This window comes from Venturia canescens, chromosome 11, assembly GCF_019457755.1.
Source record: "Venturia canescens isolate UGA chromosome 11, ASM1945775v1, whole genome shotgun sequence".
In the NCBI taxonomy this organism is placed as follows: Eukaryota; Metazoa; Arthropoda; class Insecta; order Hymenoptera; family Ichneumonidae; genus Venturia; species Venturia canescens.
This window is the reverse complement of record NC_057431.1, coordinates 12,245,790-12,261,967: the sequence shown is the minus strand read 5'-3', so window position 1 is coordinate 12,261,967 and position 16,178 is coordinate 12,245,790. Positions and strand designations below refer to the sequence as shown.

The 16,178-nt window shown below is 37.5% G+C and overlaps 1 protein-coding gene across 1 annotated transcript; it reads left to right on the top strand.

The window, feature by feature from the left end:
• The first annotated feature begins 3,868 nt into the window (after window positions 1-3,868).
• Window positions 3,869-16,137, top strand: LOC122417750 (uncharacterized). The gene is made up of 5 exons (XM_043431546.1): window positions 3,869-3,969; window positions 15,319-15,335; window positions 15,433-15,684; window positions 15,882-15,977; window positions 16,092-16,137. Exons 2-5 carry the CDS (start codon window positions 15,319-15,321, stop codon window positions 16,135-16,137), a joined length of 411 nt encoding a protein of 136 aa, XP_043287481.1. The 5' UTR covers window positions 3,869-3,969.
• Window positions 16,138-16,178: the final 41 nt, after the last annotated feature.

Sequence of the window (16,178 nt, the reverse complement as noted above, 5' to 3'; positions counted from 1 at the left end):
GTAATATAATATTTGGTTCGATTTTTTTCCCACGTAAAAAAAACATCGTTTCCGTATATTGACGAATTTTGTGCCCGAAAATGTCATCCCGCGTTATTTCAATAAGTTATTATTAATTAAATAAATATTACGAGATTTATCGTTGAAAAGTTCACGTCGTTTTTCGAATTCTTTTTCCTCGGGATAACCTCGCCCTTCCCGCTGAACCAAGCCGGTCAACCGTCCTTTTCTGTCTCATCGTCGAGTCGCTTTGCGACTGGTGCCCACGGGATTTTACTACCGAAATAAATTGACGAAAGAAAGAGACAAGGACCTTTGTGGCCTTGAATAATTAATACTAAATATTTAAAAAATTGGTCATAAATTTGGCGCCTAACGTGGGGCGAGTTGGGAAAAATTTCTTTTCGTGGCTTCGGTTCCTGAGATTAATTGACGGAAAATTGTATTTCGATTGTGAGTTTCAGTGAAGTATTTTATTTCGTATATTTTGAAAATTTTTACTTGAATATCTCAGTAGAATTCCAGTAGCCTAAAAGTTTGTTTTTGTGTTCGGTTGTTATCTCGCTTTTTGACGATCGAAACGCGCGTTAGTCACGCGTTTGTGTTTAAGTTTTTTCTCTCTCTCTATTCGCTCTCACTCGCTGCACATGTTTACATGTTTGTTGGGAATTTTGGAGACTTTGACAGTAACAAGAACCTCAAAATTTTAGCATTAGGATTAAATTGAATTTGCTCGAAATAATATTCGCTCGAAATAAACTTCGGGTTGGAGATTATTTCGTATTTCGACTTCGAGAATCTCTCGTTATGACGAACATACCGGGTGATAGTTTGTGAGCACTTTTCGAACAGTTGTCATCAAATTTTATTTTTCAATAGTCATTGATTTTCCGAACTGATTTTTATCACGCACCCGATAATTCCCGAGTTAAAGCGATTTGAAAAATCAGCATTTCGACGAAAATTGATTTTTAAAAAATCTGCACCAAACATTCTAAAAAAAATTCTAACGAGTACAGAATCATCAAATACATGTTTTTACCCTCTTGACAATTTTTCCAAAACCTCATATTTTTCTCGTGATGCCGTTATTTTTTCACAAAAAATGAGATAACGCGGTGAAAAAAAATCACACGCAACTTTTTAAAAAACGAAATCAAAGCTAGTACTCCCCCATTCACGTTTTCTATGGTGAATACCGCTAGAAAAATTTTCTACGAACCGTGCGCGCGAATTTAAGGGCTGAAAAAAGATTGAAAAACGGTCAACTTCAAAAGTATATACCGGACTAAAAAAAAATTGAAAAAGGTTTTATTGAAGTGCAAATTGAAGCTACATGTGTCCCCTTTAAAATGCCGTTCGAAAATTTCAATATCTCTTTTTTCAATTAAACAATTTAACTTTTGGTGCGTCAAAAAATTTCAACGAGCGTCCCCAAACTTTTGGCCGGTAGTGTATGTCGAAGCAAAACTCTAAAAGGGAATTGAACCGCGAGAATCATTCATGATTGTACTTTTTTTAATAAATTATTAAAATGTTAATATGCGCGATGATCCCGAACACGTAGATATTTACTTGAGTTGTTACATGATGAATTTGGAAATTTATTTCAATAAGTCATTGGGTGCTTTGTTCCTCGTGATCTCAAAATTTGTATCTTGGAAATGCAATGGACACCTCACTACCATGACAATGTTAGATATAAATTGAAAAAGGAATTATATAAGTTGCGACATAACTCTTTTATTCACAAATAATTCGTTTCTTATTTAAAAGGACCCAGTCTTTTAATGTTGGGCGTTTTTTTTTTACTGTTTCAAGTTTATATCATACGCTATTCAGGCTGCTACTAACATATACATGTCCATACCTTTCCTCGAACCGTGCACACACGCCACGTACACGGCATAGCCGTCAGTGTTTCAAACGAACGCCGCGAGGTGGCGAAAAAATGTTCAATTCGCGTCTACAGATTCTACGCAGATCTATCTTATATACGTGACCGGCGAATTGAACGAACTTTTCGATTTCATGATGATTCATTTATGTTACTAGCAACAATGCGGGCGCTACGCGCCCCCTTTAATTAATGTTAATGTCATGTAGAAACATTTTTATTCTACTTTGACTATGCTGAGTTCTTTTGGATGAACTGGTTGGCAATGAATCAGAATACCTACAAATAATCTACGCAACAGTATTAACATCATCCATACCTCTGCTTCATGCATTGCTCTTTTCCATTCATCATCATCATCGATGAGACCTAATGCTAAACATGTAGCAAATGAAATTAGAAGACAAATTCTTTATTTATTTGAATAATGATAGGGTTTTGGAAATTAATTTTTATTTATCTGCCCCGAAATTTGTCTACTTTGCCCTGAAATTTTTTTTTTTCTGAAATTTGTGAAACAAGGAGGTGAAATCATTTTTGGGACATGAATATAAGTAAATGACCATATGCCTACCAACAAAACTCGTTAAATTCCTTAAGTGGGCCACTTTGTCCCATACTTCCCTTAATTTATATAATTTATATAATTTGCCATATGAAAATTTAACTTGGTCTTTGATTTTCCTTTACAGCTTACAGTTAACAGTTAGAGCCGACAGTTACATTAACGCACAATGAGTAGAAATAGGCCAGTAGCGCTTTGATATAAAAAGTTTCATTATTAACCAAATTAACCGAAAAAAAGATATAGAATGTAAAATTAAAGGGTTGTTGGATAATGATGTATAACTTTGGATATAAAGAATAAACGAAGGATATTGTAAAAATTTATTATTATTATTATTGAATGACAAGAAAGGGAGGGAATGACAAAAACGAATAATTACTTTTTATTAATTCAAAATCAGACAAAGAGAATACAATTTGTATTTATCGTTTCATATACGTCTTTATGTCATCGTCTCTGATATTAAACTCTCACTTTAGCTTTTCTTTTATTAAAAAACAATTCGTTCCTATGCTCGAACATTTCAAAACTACGCGATAACCACTAAAAATCCTACAATATCGTCGGTAATTTTTCAACCTTAAAGTGTCTTGAAAAAATTCTGACAATTTCAAAAGGAGCAGCATTTTTTTTTCTTTGTACCCCAAACGTTCAAATCTCACATTTCTGCCAAAAAACACCATCCGAGCGATTTTTCAGTTCTTATCCATTTTTTTCACTTCAGGTTTTTTTTTAAATTTACAACAATCCATATTTCAACAATATACAATAACAATTCACTGAATTGTGAAAAAATTGGAAAAAAACTTTTTCAAAAAAATCTTGCTTCGGACGGCCACAACGTAGTTGTAACGTCACGCGTGCCGCCGTGCCGTGCAGTGTCTCTTAATTGGACTCCACGAATTTCTTTCTATGGGCACATGCTTGTCAACCTCGCCTTCGGCTTGGCTGACAATTCTGCCCGCGGTTGGAAGTAGTCTACTATCCTTTCCTAGGGGCCGAATCTACTATTTTTTTTTTCTTATTCTATGGTTATGAGAGTCTTTCTTCACCGGGATACACTTAATCCGTTCCCAGAAAATACGCAGCATGTCTTCTCGCATGTTTTTTCGATCCTGGACGAGTTTTCATCGTTCTTAAAAGAACTGAATTTGGCGAAACAAAAAAAAAACCGTCCTCCTCAACGGCCGGTCGGGAACCGGGAAAATTACTGTTTTGAACGTCGTCGAGAAATTTCCTGGCATGCGACGGTTTTTTATGAATTCTATCGTAACTGCATTCGGTTCCGACAGCTTCGATAAAACGACGTTTAAGATAATGAGCCTACACGAAAAATCAATCTATGACGTCGTTGCAAATTCAATGCTGCCGCGGAACAAATGGCAGACGTTCGTTCCGAAAGACACGTACTGGACGTCACATCTGTCATCATGTGGGGCTAAAAACGATCAAGACGTCGCTGTATAGGATGCTCCAGATCGCTATATAGGACAGCAAGAAGAACGTAAGAAAAGAACGTAAGAAAAGAACGTAAAAAAAGACACCGCTGCTAGAAATTATATACCGTTGCTCGGATCAAACGGCCCCCGAAAATGACGACAGGCAATAGGGACCTACGCAGTTCGTCTGACGTGTGTGGAGTTAGCATCTCAAGTCTCATAGCATCTCACACTTTAAATTGAGTTCTTATAGCATTCGACATAGTTCTACAGTTCCGGGTACATTTTATCAATAGTTCTGTCGAAATAAGTACCGGAAACCACATTTTTCAATATGAGATGCTATCAACCAGAAGTTAGCATCCCGATATAGTGAATGCAAAACATTTGGCTAAAAACCGTTAGCCCGTGAAGAGTTCTAGAGTTCCTGGTCGTATATATCGTCGGATACTCTGAATGAAGAATCTCAACCTCTTGAGATTATTATTACAGATAAAAACACTACAATAATTGAGCGCTAGCGTCGTGAAGAATTCCAGCTTACTCAATGGTCTTAAATCATAGCTAGAGCCGTTCTGTGGGATCTTACAAAGAGTAAGCTAGCTTTCAGCACATTCTGAAATTTTTCAATCGTGATTTTTGATCGGAACAAAAATGTTCAACCATGAGATGCTATTATACTCTGAAAAGTTCCAGCTTACTCTATGGTCAGGGTGATTTTGAATAGTATATAAATCCATGACCAGCGTGTTCGGGACGCGATTTTGAACGAAACTGCAAAGGGATTTTTTTTAGAGCCATAGTTTTTAAATGGCAAGCATTAGAATTTGCGCTTTTCGAACCAACAGGAAGACCGCTTTCATCGACAATGCACGATGCCTTAATTAGACTATACTCATACATCAAAGACGAAGAGTATCTAGAGTTGAGGCGGCGATTCTGAGACAAGTACATTTATAAGATATGACGAGTTGCTGCCAGAGGCTCTTTAGCGGAGCGATTGCGTTTTCAATTATTTTCGAAAATTTTCAAAATTTGTTTTTTTTTTTAATAATTAATCAACTATAGTACTTCAGAGAATATTATAAGTTGACGTATTTTTTCTTTTTTTTCTATCGATTGCGACCTCTTCGATCTCTGTAGCTTAACGCGTTGAAGAGATATTAATTATTTATTTTATAATTGCATCAAAAAATGGATCAGATTTTCGCAAACATTTTTGATGTTTATTTGTTTTTTATTTAGTGACAAATCTGGTGCCATAATACAAGTGCATACCTATATATTTTCGTGATGTATGCCGTATGGTGTGTTGTTCATGCTAATAGATGATGAGGTTATAAAGACACTGTTCCAATTTTTTCCGGCTCTGTAGAAAATAGATAAACACAGAACAATATTTTAGTAAAAGTGATGAGAAAAAAGGGAAGAAGAATAAAAGAGAAATAAAGGCCGAGGAATCCAAGAGAGTTATGTGATGGAAAATAAACCGAAAATTGTCAACGACGTACCGATTAATGGTATAAAATATTTAGAAAGGTTAGAGATTTTTTCTATATATATCTTGAGATGTAATCCGGATTCTGAAACATTAGAAAAAAAAATCCATGCCTCCACTCTTTCTCATCAGCTCTCTCTCTCTCTCTCTCTCTCTCTTCTTTGTACCCTGTGCCCCATAGCTTTGCTAGGGCATAAATATATTAATCAATCAATCAATCAATCTCTCTCTCTCTCTCTCTCTCTTTCTCTGATTGTATCATCAAACTTGTCGATGATTGATATTGGAGAATATAATAAAATAATCCAAAACAGAAATGACGAAGGAGAGCGAGGGACTTTAAAAATATAGAAAAGAAGTATAATCGCATTGTCTGTAAACGCATGACAGACTATTCGAAATTGCCTGATTACAAAATTTTCTATTGGCAAATCGAAACTGAGGAAATCAGTATTTTTTTCGTTTTTTGGTAGAATTTTTTTTTTGATTCATAAAAAAGACTAAATTGATAATTACGGGGAGTTTTCACTTCAATTCCAACAAAGTATAATTTGAGTTCGAAATAAAATATGTCCGCGTGTGTATGTGTGTGTATGTAAATACCTAAAACAAATTGGATGTATAATGAAACGATTTTTATTTTCAAAAAAACTGATTCGGCTTGAGAGGGTCACCCCGTGTGGCAGCCGCATTTTTTGGGATTTTTTCGTGATTTTTATTAAATAATTATTAAAAATTATTATTAAAAACGTAATATTTTTTTTTACTATTGTTTTTAGATATTTATAGATATTTAATTGTTTTAAATTTTTATCAAAAAAATCCTTTCGAATGGGCAAATTATCAGATCCGCCAGTCGACGTCTGCCGTCGAAAGTTTCGATGTTTCCTGCATCAAATATATCGGCGACTTCGACAGCATCATCGGTTTTGATTAGGTCGTCCAGATCGAATGGTTTTGATGCATTCGCATACCTCGTCCATGGGTATAATTTTTGAGAGTCTGAGCCCAAAGATTTAATACTACTCGATAATGTGGAATGATAAGTCTCGAGTATCTCGTCGTAATGATCATCCAAAAGTTGTTTGTCGCTGCAAGCGTAATTCAAAAACGACAGATCGAGAACAGGGCTGGAAAATCTGGCGAACTGGAAGTCCAACAAGATTGCCTCGGATTCGTCAGAATCCTCGAGTGCTGCCTTCACGAGGTAATTCGGTGCCCAGGAGTCACTGTGGCTTATTATTGCGATTGAGGCGTGCCATCTGCTACAGTTTTCCGCACTTTGATTCCAAAGTTCCCTAGGTGACTTGGAAGAGTTAAATTTCTCTTCTGCCGGATAACCCGGGTATTCCTTCGCTAAGGCATTTTTCGCAGCGTCCATTAATCTTGTTTCCAAAGTAACCCTCGACTTGCATGTCGATGGATAAACCCAATCCCAGTAATCATATTGTTTCTCATTTTGAGTACCAGGGCCACGTACTAAACCATTTGACAGCAACTAGTGTGAAAACAGCAGAAATTAATAATAATTCAAGAAAACGACTCGATATGCATTGAGTAGAGAGGAGTGACAGTTTGTTCGCGGGTTTTTGAGACAAATAATACGTGTCTGTGTACAAACTAATATTGCCATTGATACGACTTTATCGGAAATAATTTTTTTTACGTTTTTTACTTTTCTATATAGAAGCCGCTGGAACAGAATGTGGTGCTTTAAAAATTACGGAGTTTTTAAAATATTTTTCCAAAAAATGAAGAAAGATATATATTTTTTCTTTACACCTCGGTCGAAAGTACGCAGTTTTTGCACCAATTTTAGTACCGAAAGTACAACATTTCTGCACTGTCAAAACTGCACGCGCGTCATTTGTCTCAGCGGGAGCAAAAAATTTTGTTTGCATTCCAAAAGATTTGACATAGTTTTATTGACGTGATTTTTTTGACGTTTGACGTTCAAATCGATATTGCCTACACAGTTTTTGGGAAAGACTGTGTCTAGTCGTCTGGAAACCGTATAAATAAGGTTATGTTACCAAAACAGGACTAAACTGCTACATGTCCGGACAAATAACATGCATTTATTCTTCCAGATGAAATCGATGCGACGACAAAAAATAATGTAATCGAATTGATGAAATGTCCGAAACAATGGTCTATTTTCAAGTGCATAGGAAAGCAAATATTCATATAAATTATCAAGTATAGTAGCGGGAAATATTCATAGAGAAATTGTTAACTGCATGTAGCGGAAAATGAAAATGCGTGAAAATAATTTAACAAAAGCAGTGACACATTACGAAAGTACACACTTTTCTTTAAACGCATTGTCTGAAAGTCCGGTCACCGTATATTTAGCATTAGCCTATTCGTCCGGATTATACATTGCTGCCGAGAACTTTTGTCGTGTGTACTTTCGTAATCTGTAGTCCGGACCATCCGGACTTGTAGCAGTTTAGCGCTGTTTTGATAACATAACCTTATTCATACGGTTTCCAGACGACTAGACATGGCCTTCTTTAAACTATAATAATTGTATCGTTCGATTATTTATACTTGTTCCGTTATTTATAACCTAAAATAAAAAAATGGCATAAGTTTGAACTCATTATTGTTGTTTTTTCACTCTAATTATATTTGCTTTTTTTTGTATTGATGCCTGCCCCCGACCAGCTGGCACTCGCTTCGCTCGTGCCACAAATGTCGGGGCAGGCATCAAAACATCTTCTATCGATATAGATGAATATTTCGGAAGAAACGTACTTTCGACTGGCTGTAAAGAAAAATAGTATACACCACACGGGCAGACGTTTGAAAGCCCTGAACTGCGCCTCAAATGCCCGAGGCGAAGCCGAGGGCATTATGATGCGTAGTGCAGGAATTTCAAACTTTCTGCCCTTGTAGTGTAAAATAGTATTTTTTTTTTTATATTTTTTCATTTTCGTTCGCATTTTTTCGATTCTTTTTTACAATGCAGTTTGACTGGTTAAAAAACCCAAATTTTTCAGGGCTCGTCTCGCCCCCACATTTTCTTATGTTTTGCGAATGGCACATATTTCTCATTTCCTAATTTAAATTTTTCCCCCATTTATATTTTAGCAGAAGATGAAATAAGAGGGTTTGAACTCACTCGGAGGTTTCGGTACCAATTACAGTGTTTACTGAAATAAGTATCTTTCAATTTGTTGACCAAGTCTTCAAATTGATCTTTGAACTGGTCTTTGTAGGCATGATATCGCATGGAATGTAGCCATGGTTTTCAGGAGGACGTTCATCTCTTTCATATTCAGAGAACTCTGACGGCTGATTGGCCCAAATCCATAAACCGTAACATCCTCCATAATAAGATAATCATTTCCGGCATCAACGCATGAATTCAAACAATGCGGCACGCATAACAAACTGTTTTGGCCTTTCGATTCCAAAAATTCTTCAAAAGCTGGTACCACCTAAAAGCGAAATGTAAAATTTATAGTATTATAATTCGATTGACCCGATTCAAAAACATTACACAAATTCATCGAATTCGATTTATCGTAGAAAATAGCTCTTTGTAGAAATTTATTTCATAGTGGAAAAACTCAATGCCTCTGAAAGCTTTTCTTTTTCCAACGTTTTTCGGCAGTGATTTAACGACCAGTTTTTTTTTCTATATCTCTGCCATCTGTATTAGCGAAAACTGTAATTCTCTCCACTTGTGCCAAATAGCTGTCGACTTTGGTAGGAGGACATTTGAAAGTCCAACCTGTGATAGTAACGTTGTTACTTCCGGTCAATTTTTGTATTGCATTTTGCAAAGTTTCTTCGGTGAAGTATTTACTAACACTAGGGTATATTAGCGCGCACTGAAGCGCGCGTATAGGGGTTTATTAGCGCTGCTGCGCCCAAGGAAAGCTTATAACCACTCGCGTATACACCACTGCCAAATTGATAGTAAACAACTGTGAAACTGACAGCAAGACTCTGAATTTGAAAGCCCCAGCGACCAATCACAGTACGAATAGAGCGACAATAATGCCCCTCGTTGGTGACCAACTTCGGACGTTACTCACCAACTTTTTAGAAGGGGACCGGACAGCAAATGTGGATTCTTGTCCATGTCACAAAATCTGGAAAAGAATAGAGAACACAATAAAAATACTTCAAAAAAGTAAAAAAAGAACACCAAGTATTAAAAGACCGCACCCCTAGTTTCGAATAAATATTATATTTTCAGTCCCCTTATAAAAAGTTCTAAGTAACAATATATCTCAAAAGGTATTGTTGTCGTTTTATTCGTGCTGCGATTGGTCGCTTTGAAATCTCGAATTTAAAGTCCTGCTCTTACAATTAGTTTGATAGTTTCAGCTGTCAGATTAACAGTTCGTGTATGCGTAGTTGGTTATATCAACCAACAGCGTTTAATTACATGGGGCACAGAGAAACAGCACATTCAAATAAAAAAAAATTCGTATTCGTGTGTAAAATAGTATAACCCATGTTTTTCAGGCTCCAGTTTTTTTCAGCACGATAATAGGAAATGATTTTTACATTGAATTGAAATGCGAATTGCTTATTATTTCGTACTTCGAATGATAATAGATTTATCGTAGGATGATTCTGAAAATACACGAATTTTACAGAGAATTAAATTACAAATCGTCAGAATGAAGAAAGAGGAAATTTATTCATAAAGTGCTAGACAACATCACAGGGTCCGAAATTTCGTGGTTCATGTTATCTTTTCAAATTTCAGTGACGAGGTCGACGGCTGTGGTAGTCAAAATCCAGGTCGACTTTATCGTGATTTTTTATGCCCGGGTCGACAACTATATGGCTTCTGTTGCCTAGGTTGATGACTTCATGTTTTTCGATGCCCAGGACGACGTTTCTACTTCCTGTCTACGTCGACGGCTCCAGATTCCACTATCTAGATCGACGGCTCCAGATTCCACTATCTAGGTCGACGGCTCCATAGTTTTTAATGCCTGCGTATATTTCTCCATGGTTTTCGTTGTCTAGACATATCTCTTTGTGTTTTTCGACATCTAGGTGGACGGTTCGATAGTTTTGAATGTCTAGGTACAATTCTCCACAGTTTTCGATGTCGAGGTATATTTCTCCTTGGTTTTCGATGTCTAGGTCGACGACTCCATAGTTTTTCATGTCTAGGTATTGTAACGCTTTTCCCAGGTAAGCGACAAATTATCCCAATTCCTTTACTATTGGGCGCCAGCCGAGGTATTCTCCTCGACAAATTTTTATAGATCTTAAACAAAAGAAATAGGCTCGAGAATTGACCGGACTAGCTTTAGATATTCTCGGTAGAGGGGCCTGAGCCTTCTAGAGGAAAATAATTACGGGAATGCAGAGCTGGGATTACAAATACAATTTATTAGAAAACAAAATAAGAAACAAAGATAATATTATAAATTTCCCAAATTTTTCGGTTGATAATTCCGTCATATAATATTTGATTAACAACTGTCACTTCTGGTGAATATCTGTTCTCGAATATAATTCAAACGATAATATCTCACAATTTACAATACGAAATTAAGGCGTAGCCTACGAAATGACGATACACTGGTTCTCGGTGATAGAACACGAAATTACGATAATTCTTAACCTAGGACTCTGATCCGGATGTAAATCTTTAATTTAACGAATTCCTCTCGGCAATTCTATTAATTCCGCAACGATAAGAAATTTACTATTGATGACCAAATAAATCAAAAAGGACGTTAGAATTCAATTCACTCGTGCGACAAAGTAACCATTCGATATCGTTCAGTTTTCCGATATTTCACCGATTTTAATTTGCGCGCAAAATAATACAAAACGAGATAAAATTATGAACGAGACAACGGCTCACCGCAATGGTTTCAGAAATTGTAACTCCGGCAATTATCTTCGGAATTACGATTCGATTTCGGGGCGTTGGCTTCTCGAAGGTAAAAGATGAGGCTCAAGAGAATGCGTCCTTCCTCGTTGTGGTCCGGATTTCGAGTAACGAGATCGATTCGAAATTTCTATAACGCGGTAGTATGGGACCTAACCCCCCACCCTTAGTCTCCTCGTTTGATCGAGCTGTTAACGGGTTCTTCGAGAATCTTCGCGAATAATTTCGCCCTCATTATTTCAAATTGTCGACGTTCGAGAATTCGTTGTTGACAATATCGACTTTGGATCTCGGTGCTGGTAGACGTACCGCGAGTTCGACGGTTCGGGGTGAGGGCTTTGAGTTAGCGTCCCACCGCTCGATGTTTTGAATCTCGTACTCGATGACCAACAAGATCTACGATGAAATGACGGACGATCTTCTATATTCGAACTGCCCAATTTTTCTGCTCTCGCTTCTTCGTTGATTTTACGAAACTCGGCGCTCGTCCATAAAATGTTTAAATGTGAAACAAAAAGAATATAAAATAAAATTCATAATTTTTGGTTTCTTTATCGCTTGAGACTTTTGAGGAGTATTCGTTCGAGAGGAATTCTGACAACGTCGAAAGACGCCTTCCTCTGAGCCATGTTTGAGGAATTATACATTTTTAAGTGACGAGCAGAATTGCCACGTCACAGTATATTTTTACGTAGTTTACGACGTCCAGGTCGACAGCTCCATAGCTTTCGACGTCTAGGTACATTTCTCCATCGTTTTCGAGGTGTATGTATATTTTTCCATAGCTCTTGATGACTATGTATATTCTTCTATGATTTTCGAAGTCTAGGTGGACGGCTTGATAGTTCTCGATGTTTACGTACATTTCTCCATAGTTCTCGATGTCTAGGTATATTGCTCATTGGTTTTCGATATCTACGTCGACGACTCTATAGTTTTTTATGTTTAGGTATATTTTTACGTGGCTTACGACGTCTAGGTCGACGGCTCCATAGTTTTCGATGTCTAGGTATATTTCTTCAAGGTTTTTGATGTCTAGGTCGACGGCTCCATAGTTTTCAATGTCTAGGTATATTTTTCTTTGGTTTTCGATGTCTAGGTACATTTCTCCATAGTTTTCAACGTCTAGGTCGACGACTCCATAGTTTTTTATGTTTAGGCATATTTGTACGTGGTTTACGACGTCTAGGGCGACGGCTTCATAGCTTTCGATGTCTAGGTATATTTCTTCATAGTTTTTGCTATCCAGGTTGACGGCGGCAAAGTTTTCGATGTCTAGATCGACGGCTCCATGATTTTCGAGGTCTAGGTCGACGGTTCCATAGTTTTCGATGTCTAGGTATATTCCTCCATGGTTTCCGATGTCCAGGTATAATTCTCCACAGTTTTCGAACTCTAGGCCGAGGGCTTCATAGTTTTTGATATCTAGATATATTTCTTCATAGTTTTTGCTATCCAGGTCGACAGCGGCAAAGTTTTTGATGTCTAGGTCGACGGCTCCATGGTTTTCGAGGTCTAGGTCGACGGTTCCATAGTTTTCGATGTCTAGGTATATTCCTCCATGGTTTCCGATGTCCAAGTATAATTCTCCACAGTTTTCGATGTCTAGGCCGAGGGCTTCATAGTTTTTGATGTCTAGATATATTTCTTCATAGTTTTTGCTATCCAGGTCGACGGCGGCAAAGTTTTTGATGTCTAGGTCGACGGCTCCATATTTTTCGATTCCTAGATCGACGGCTCCATAGTTTTGGATGTCTAGGTATATTTCCCCATAGTTTTCGCTATCTAGGTTGACGGCTTCATAACTTTCGATGCCTAGGTATATTTTTTCATATCTTTTGCTATCTAGGTTAAGGGCTCCGTAGGTTTCGATGTCTAGGTATATTTGTTTATAGTTATTGCTATCCAGGACGACGGTTTCATAGTTTTCGATGACCAGGTACATTTTCGTTTTCGTTATCCAGGTCGACGGCTGCAAAGTTTTTGATGTCTAGGTCGACGGCTTCATGGTTTTCGTGGTCTAGGTCGACGGCTTGATAGTTCTCGATGTCTAGGTACGTTTCTCTACGGTTCTGGACGTTTAGGTCGACGGCTTGATAGTTCTCAATGTCTAGGTATATTTCTTCATTGTTTTCGACGGCTGCATAGCTTTCGATGTCTAGGTATATTTCTGTACGGTTTTCGATGTCTAGGCCGACAACTCCACTGTACGTAGGGTAATATGGGGCAAAATGGACACTTAAGGATTTAAGCAAGTTTCATTGATGAGCATATAGTCCTTCAACTATTTTTGGATCCCAAAATTGATGCCCAGTCCTTGTTTCCCGAATATCGTAAAAAAAAAATTTCGGGGCAAAACGGACACAGCCTCTACGAGGCATAAAAATCGAAAAATCGGCAGTTTTCAAAATGCAGCCGTTCCAAGCGACTGTTTCCGAATAGGATGTCAACTCGATAATATGCGAAAAGAAATGGGACCACTCAGGCTCCATTCTTTGGATGTAAATGAACAGAAATGAGTCAAATCTTATATCCCATTTCTGGCATGTTTTTGAGGAATACAAAAAATAAACTTGGGTCCATCATGCCGGGGTATATTTCGTATTCACACTATATCGGAGTCTCACCATTGATTCATAGCCCTAGCTTCCGGAATTTCTTCAAAAAAATTTTCCAGGGCACAACGGACACAGCCTCCAAGAGGCATAAAAATCGAAATATCGACATTTTTCGAAATGTAGCAGTTTAGCAGACAGAAAAAAAAGCTCACCAAGGCAGCCAAGTCCTCGTCTTTTGAAGACGTTTGTTGCATTTTTCGCTAAGGGTGACATTCGTTGTCCTCTGAAGATTGGATTTATCGTGTAACATGCAAAAAATGGACACACACCTTGTGTACAAGTGTTGAAGACAAAGATGTCAGTTATGAGTGCGATTTTTGTAAAAAATGAATAAAAAACCTTTTTTTCTTATTCATACTTTGATTACTATCAAGAGACTCGGTAGAGTCTCGGGACAAGTACATTGACAGCCCTGTCGTCTGCTGGCCCGAGGCTCTCGCCGAGACTATATTTTCTCTGAATAAAACGATTCGCCGTGGTAGGGGTAAAATTGGCATGTGATTTTCTTTAATTACGAAGCTCATGAGTTATGTATGGCTTTGAAAATTGAACTTTCAGCTAATTAAGAAGTTCTCTGTCGAATGAGCCCAAAATCAGCATGATCGGTGTCGTAATTGCTGAGAAAAAACTTTGCACGGGCTCAAGATTATGCAAAAGTTACTAACACATTCGGGATTTGCGTATCTGTATACGCGTACTCTGACCGCTACAAACATAGGCACCTTAGCCCCCATGATCACCAATCCCCGGTGAGAATATTCTTGTTCCAACCAATGAGCGATGAAAAAAATCCTGAGCCAATTACATCAAAGTTTCGGAATAGCATGCGCAAGCATAGCATGTGCAGTTCAGTTCTGACTATGAATGTACAATATATATCTATATATATATATATGTATATATTAGGGTGATGCAAAAAAAATCGACATTTTTATTTCTCAAACTACGTCAGACAGCTGTTAGGGCATATCGAAGAATGCATTATCCCAAAATTTAAGCTTAAAAAAAAATGTAGGAGTCCCTCAAGCGATTTTCGATATTAATTTATTAGTTATTGGATAGAAAAAATAATGTGTTGAACAAAGTGTTTGACTTTTATTAATAGATTATCGATGTGGTGGACGTTTGATTCACAATTTGAAGTTATTCGTTGTAATATTTATGAAATACTTATTTAAGTTTCCGAACCATTATATGTATGAATATAACAATGAATAACTTGCAATTGTGAAACAAACGTCCACAATATCCATAATCTATTATTAAAAGTCGCAAATACAAACCCGCGCGCTGGTCGAGCTGTCTCTCTCTCGCCCGCGGAATTCCTTCGCTTCTTATGTATCGCCTTTTTTCTCATTCTCTCTTCGTTCTGACCTCCTTTTTTTGAAATGCTTTGACTGAAATCCTTTTTTTTTTTCAGATGGCTGAAGACAGACTGTAAGTATTGCTATGTCCTTCGGCGTTACAGCGCTTATTTGCCTCTTAGTTTTGGTCAACTGGGAGAGACCAGAGTTTACTCCACGTTTGTTTTTAGAGAGGTTCGATATTTCCCGCGGTGCATCGGCGACAACGCAATGGTAATGGGAGCATTTATAAAAACAATCGCCAACAATCCAAGAGAATTCTGGGATCGGAATGGGAGCCGGGATTACTTTGCCGACATGAGCGAATCCATATACCAACACCGGCTGTCGAACAAGCGGGCCGACGCGATCAAATCTTTTTTTTACCGGCACAAATATCACGTATACCGCGTAATCGATCATTTCCGGGATACTCACCAGAAGTAAGTGAACACTTGTTTTTTTCTTTGAAATTTTGAAATGATTTTGAGTTGGGTTTAAAGTTTTTTTTAAATAATTTTTGTGGTATAATGGGCGAACGGGCGATCATCAATGAACTTTTCATAATTTTTCTTCCGTCGAGAGGGGATATTTATTCCTTTTCAACTTTCATACATGAAACAAACTCTTGTTTTTTCAGCACGCCAGCTCTAGAAATCGGCCAACACTGGCTCGATTTGAGGCGGTCCACCACCATCCCGGAAGCCCGATTGTGGTACAATACGAACCGGCACTTGTAAGTATGACTTGAAATTTGTTTTGGTTCCAACAGCGATTTTTTCCGTTTTTCGTTAATTTTGATACCATTCATCTTTCTAAATGATGGATAAAACTTTTTAATCATTTCCAGGTTCAATTTCTATGAACTCGATCGCGAGCCCGAGAACAGGCAGTGAGTGTGAAATTATTTTAAAATTCCGAAATCCTTCAACTTTCC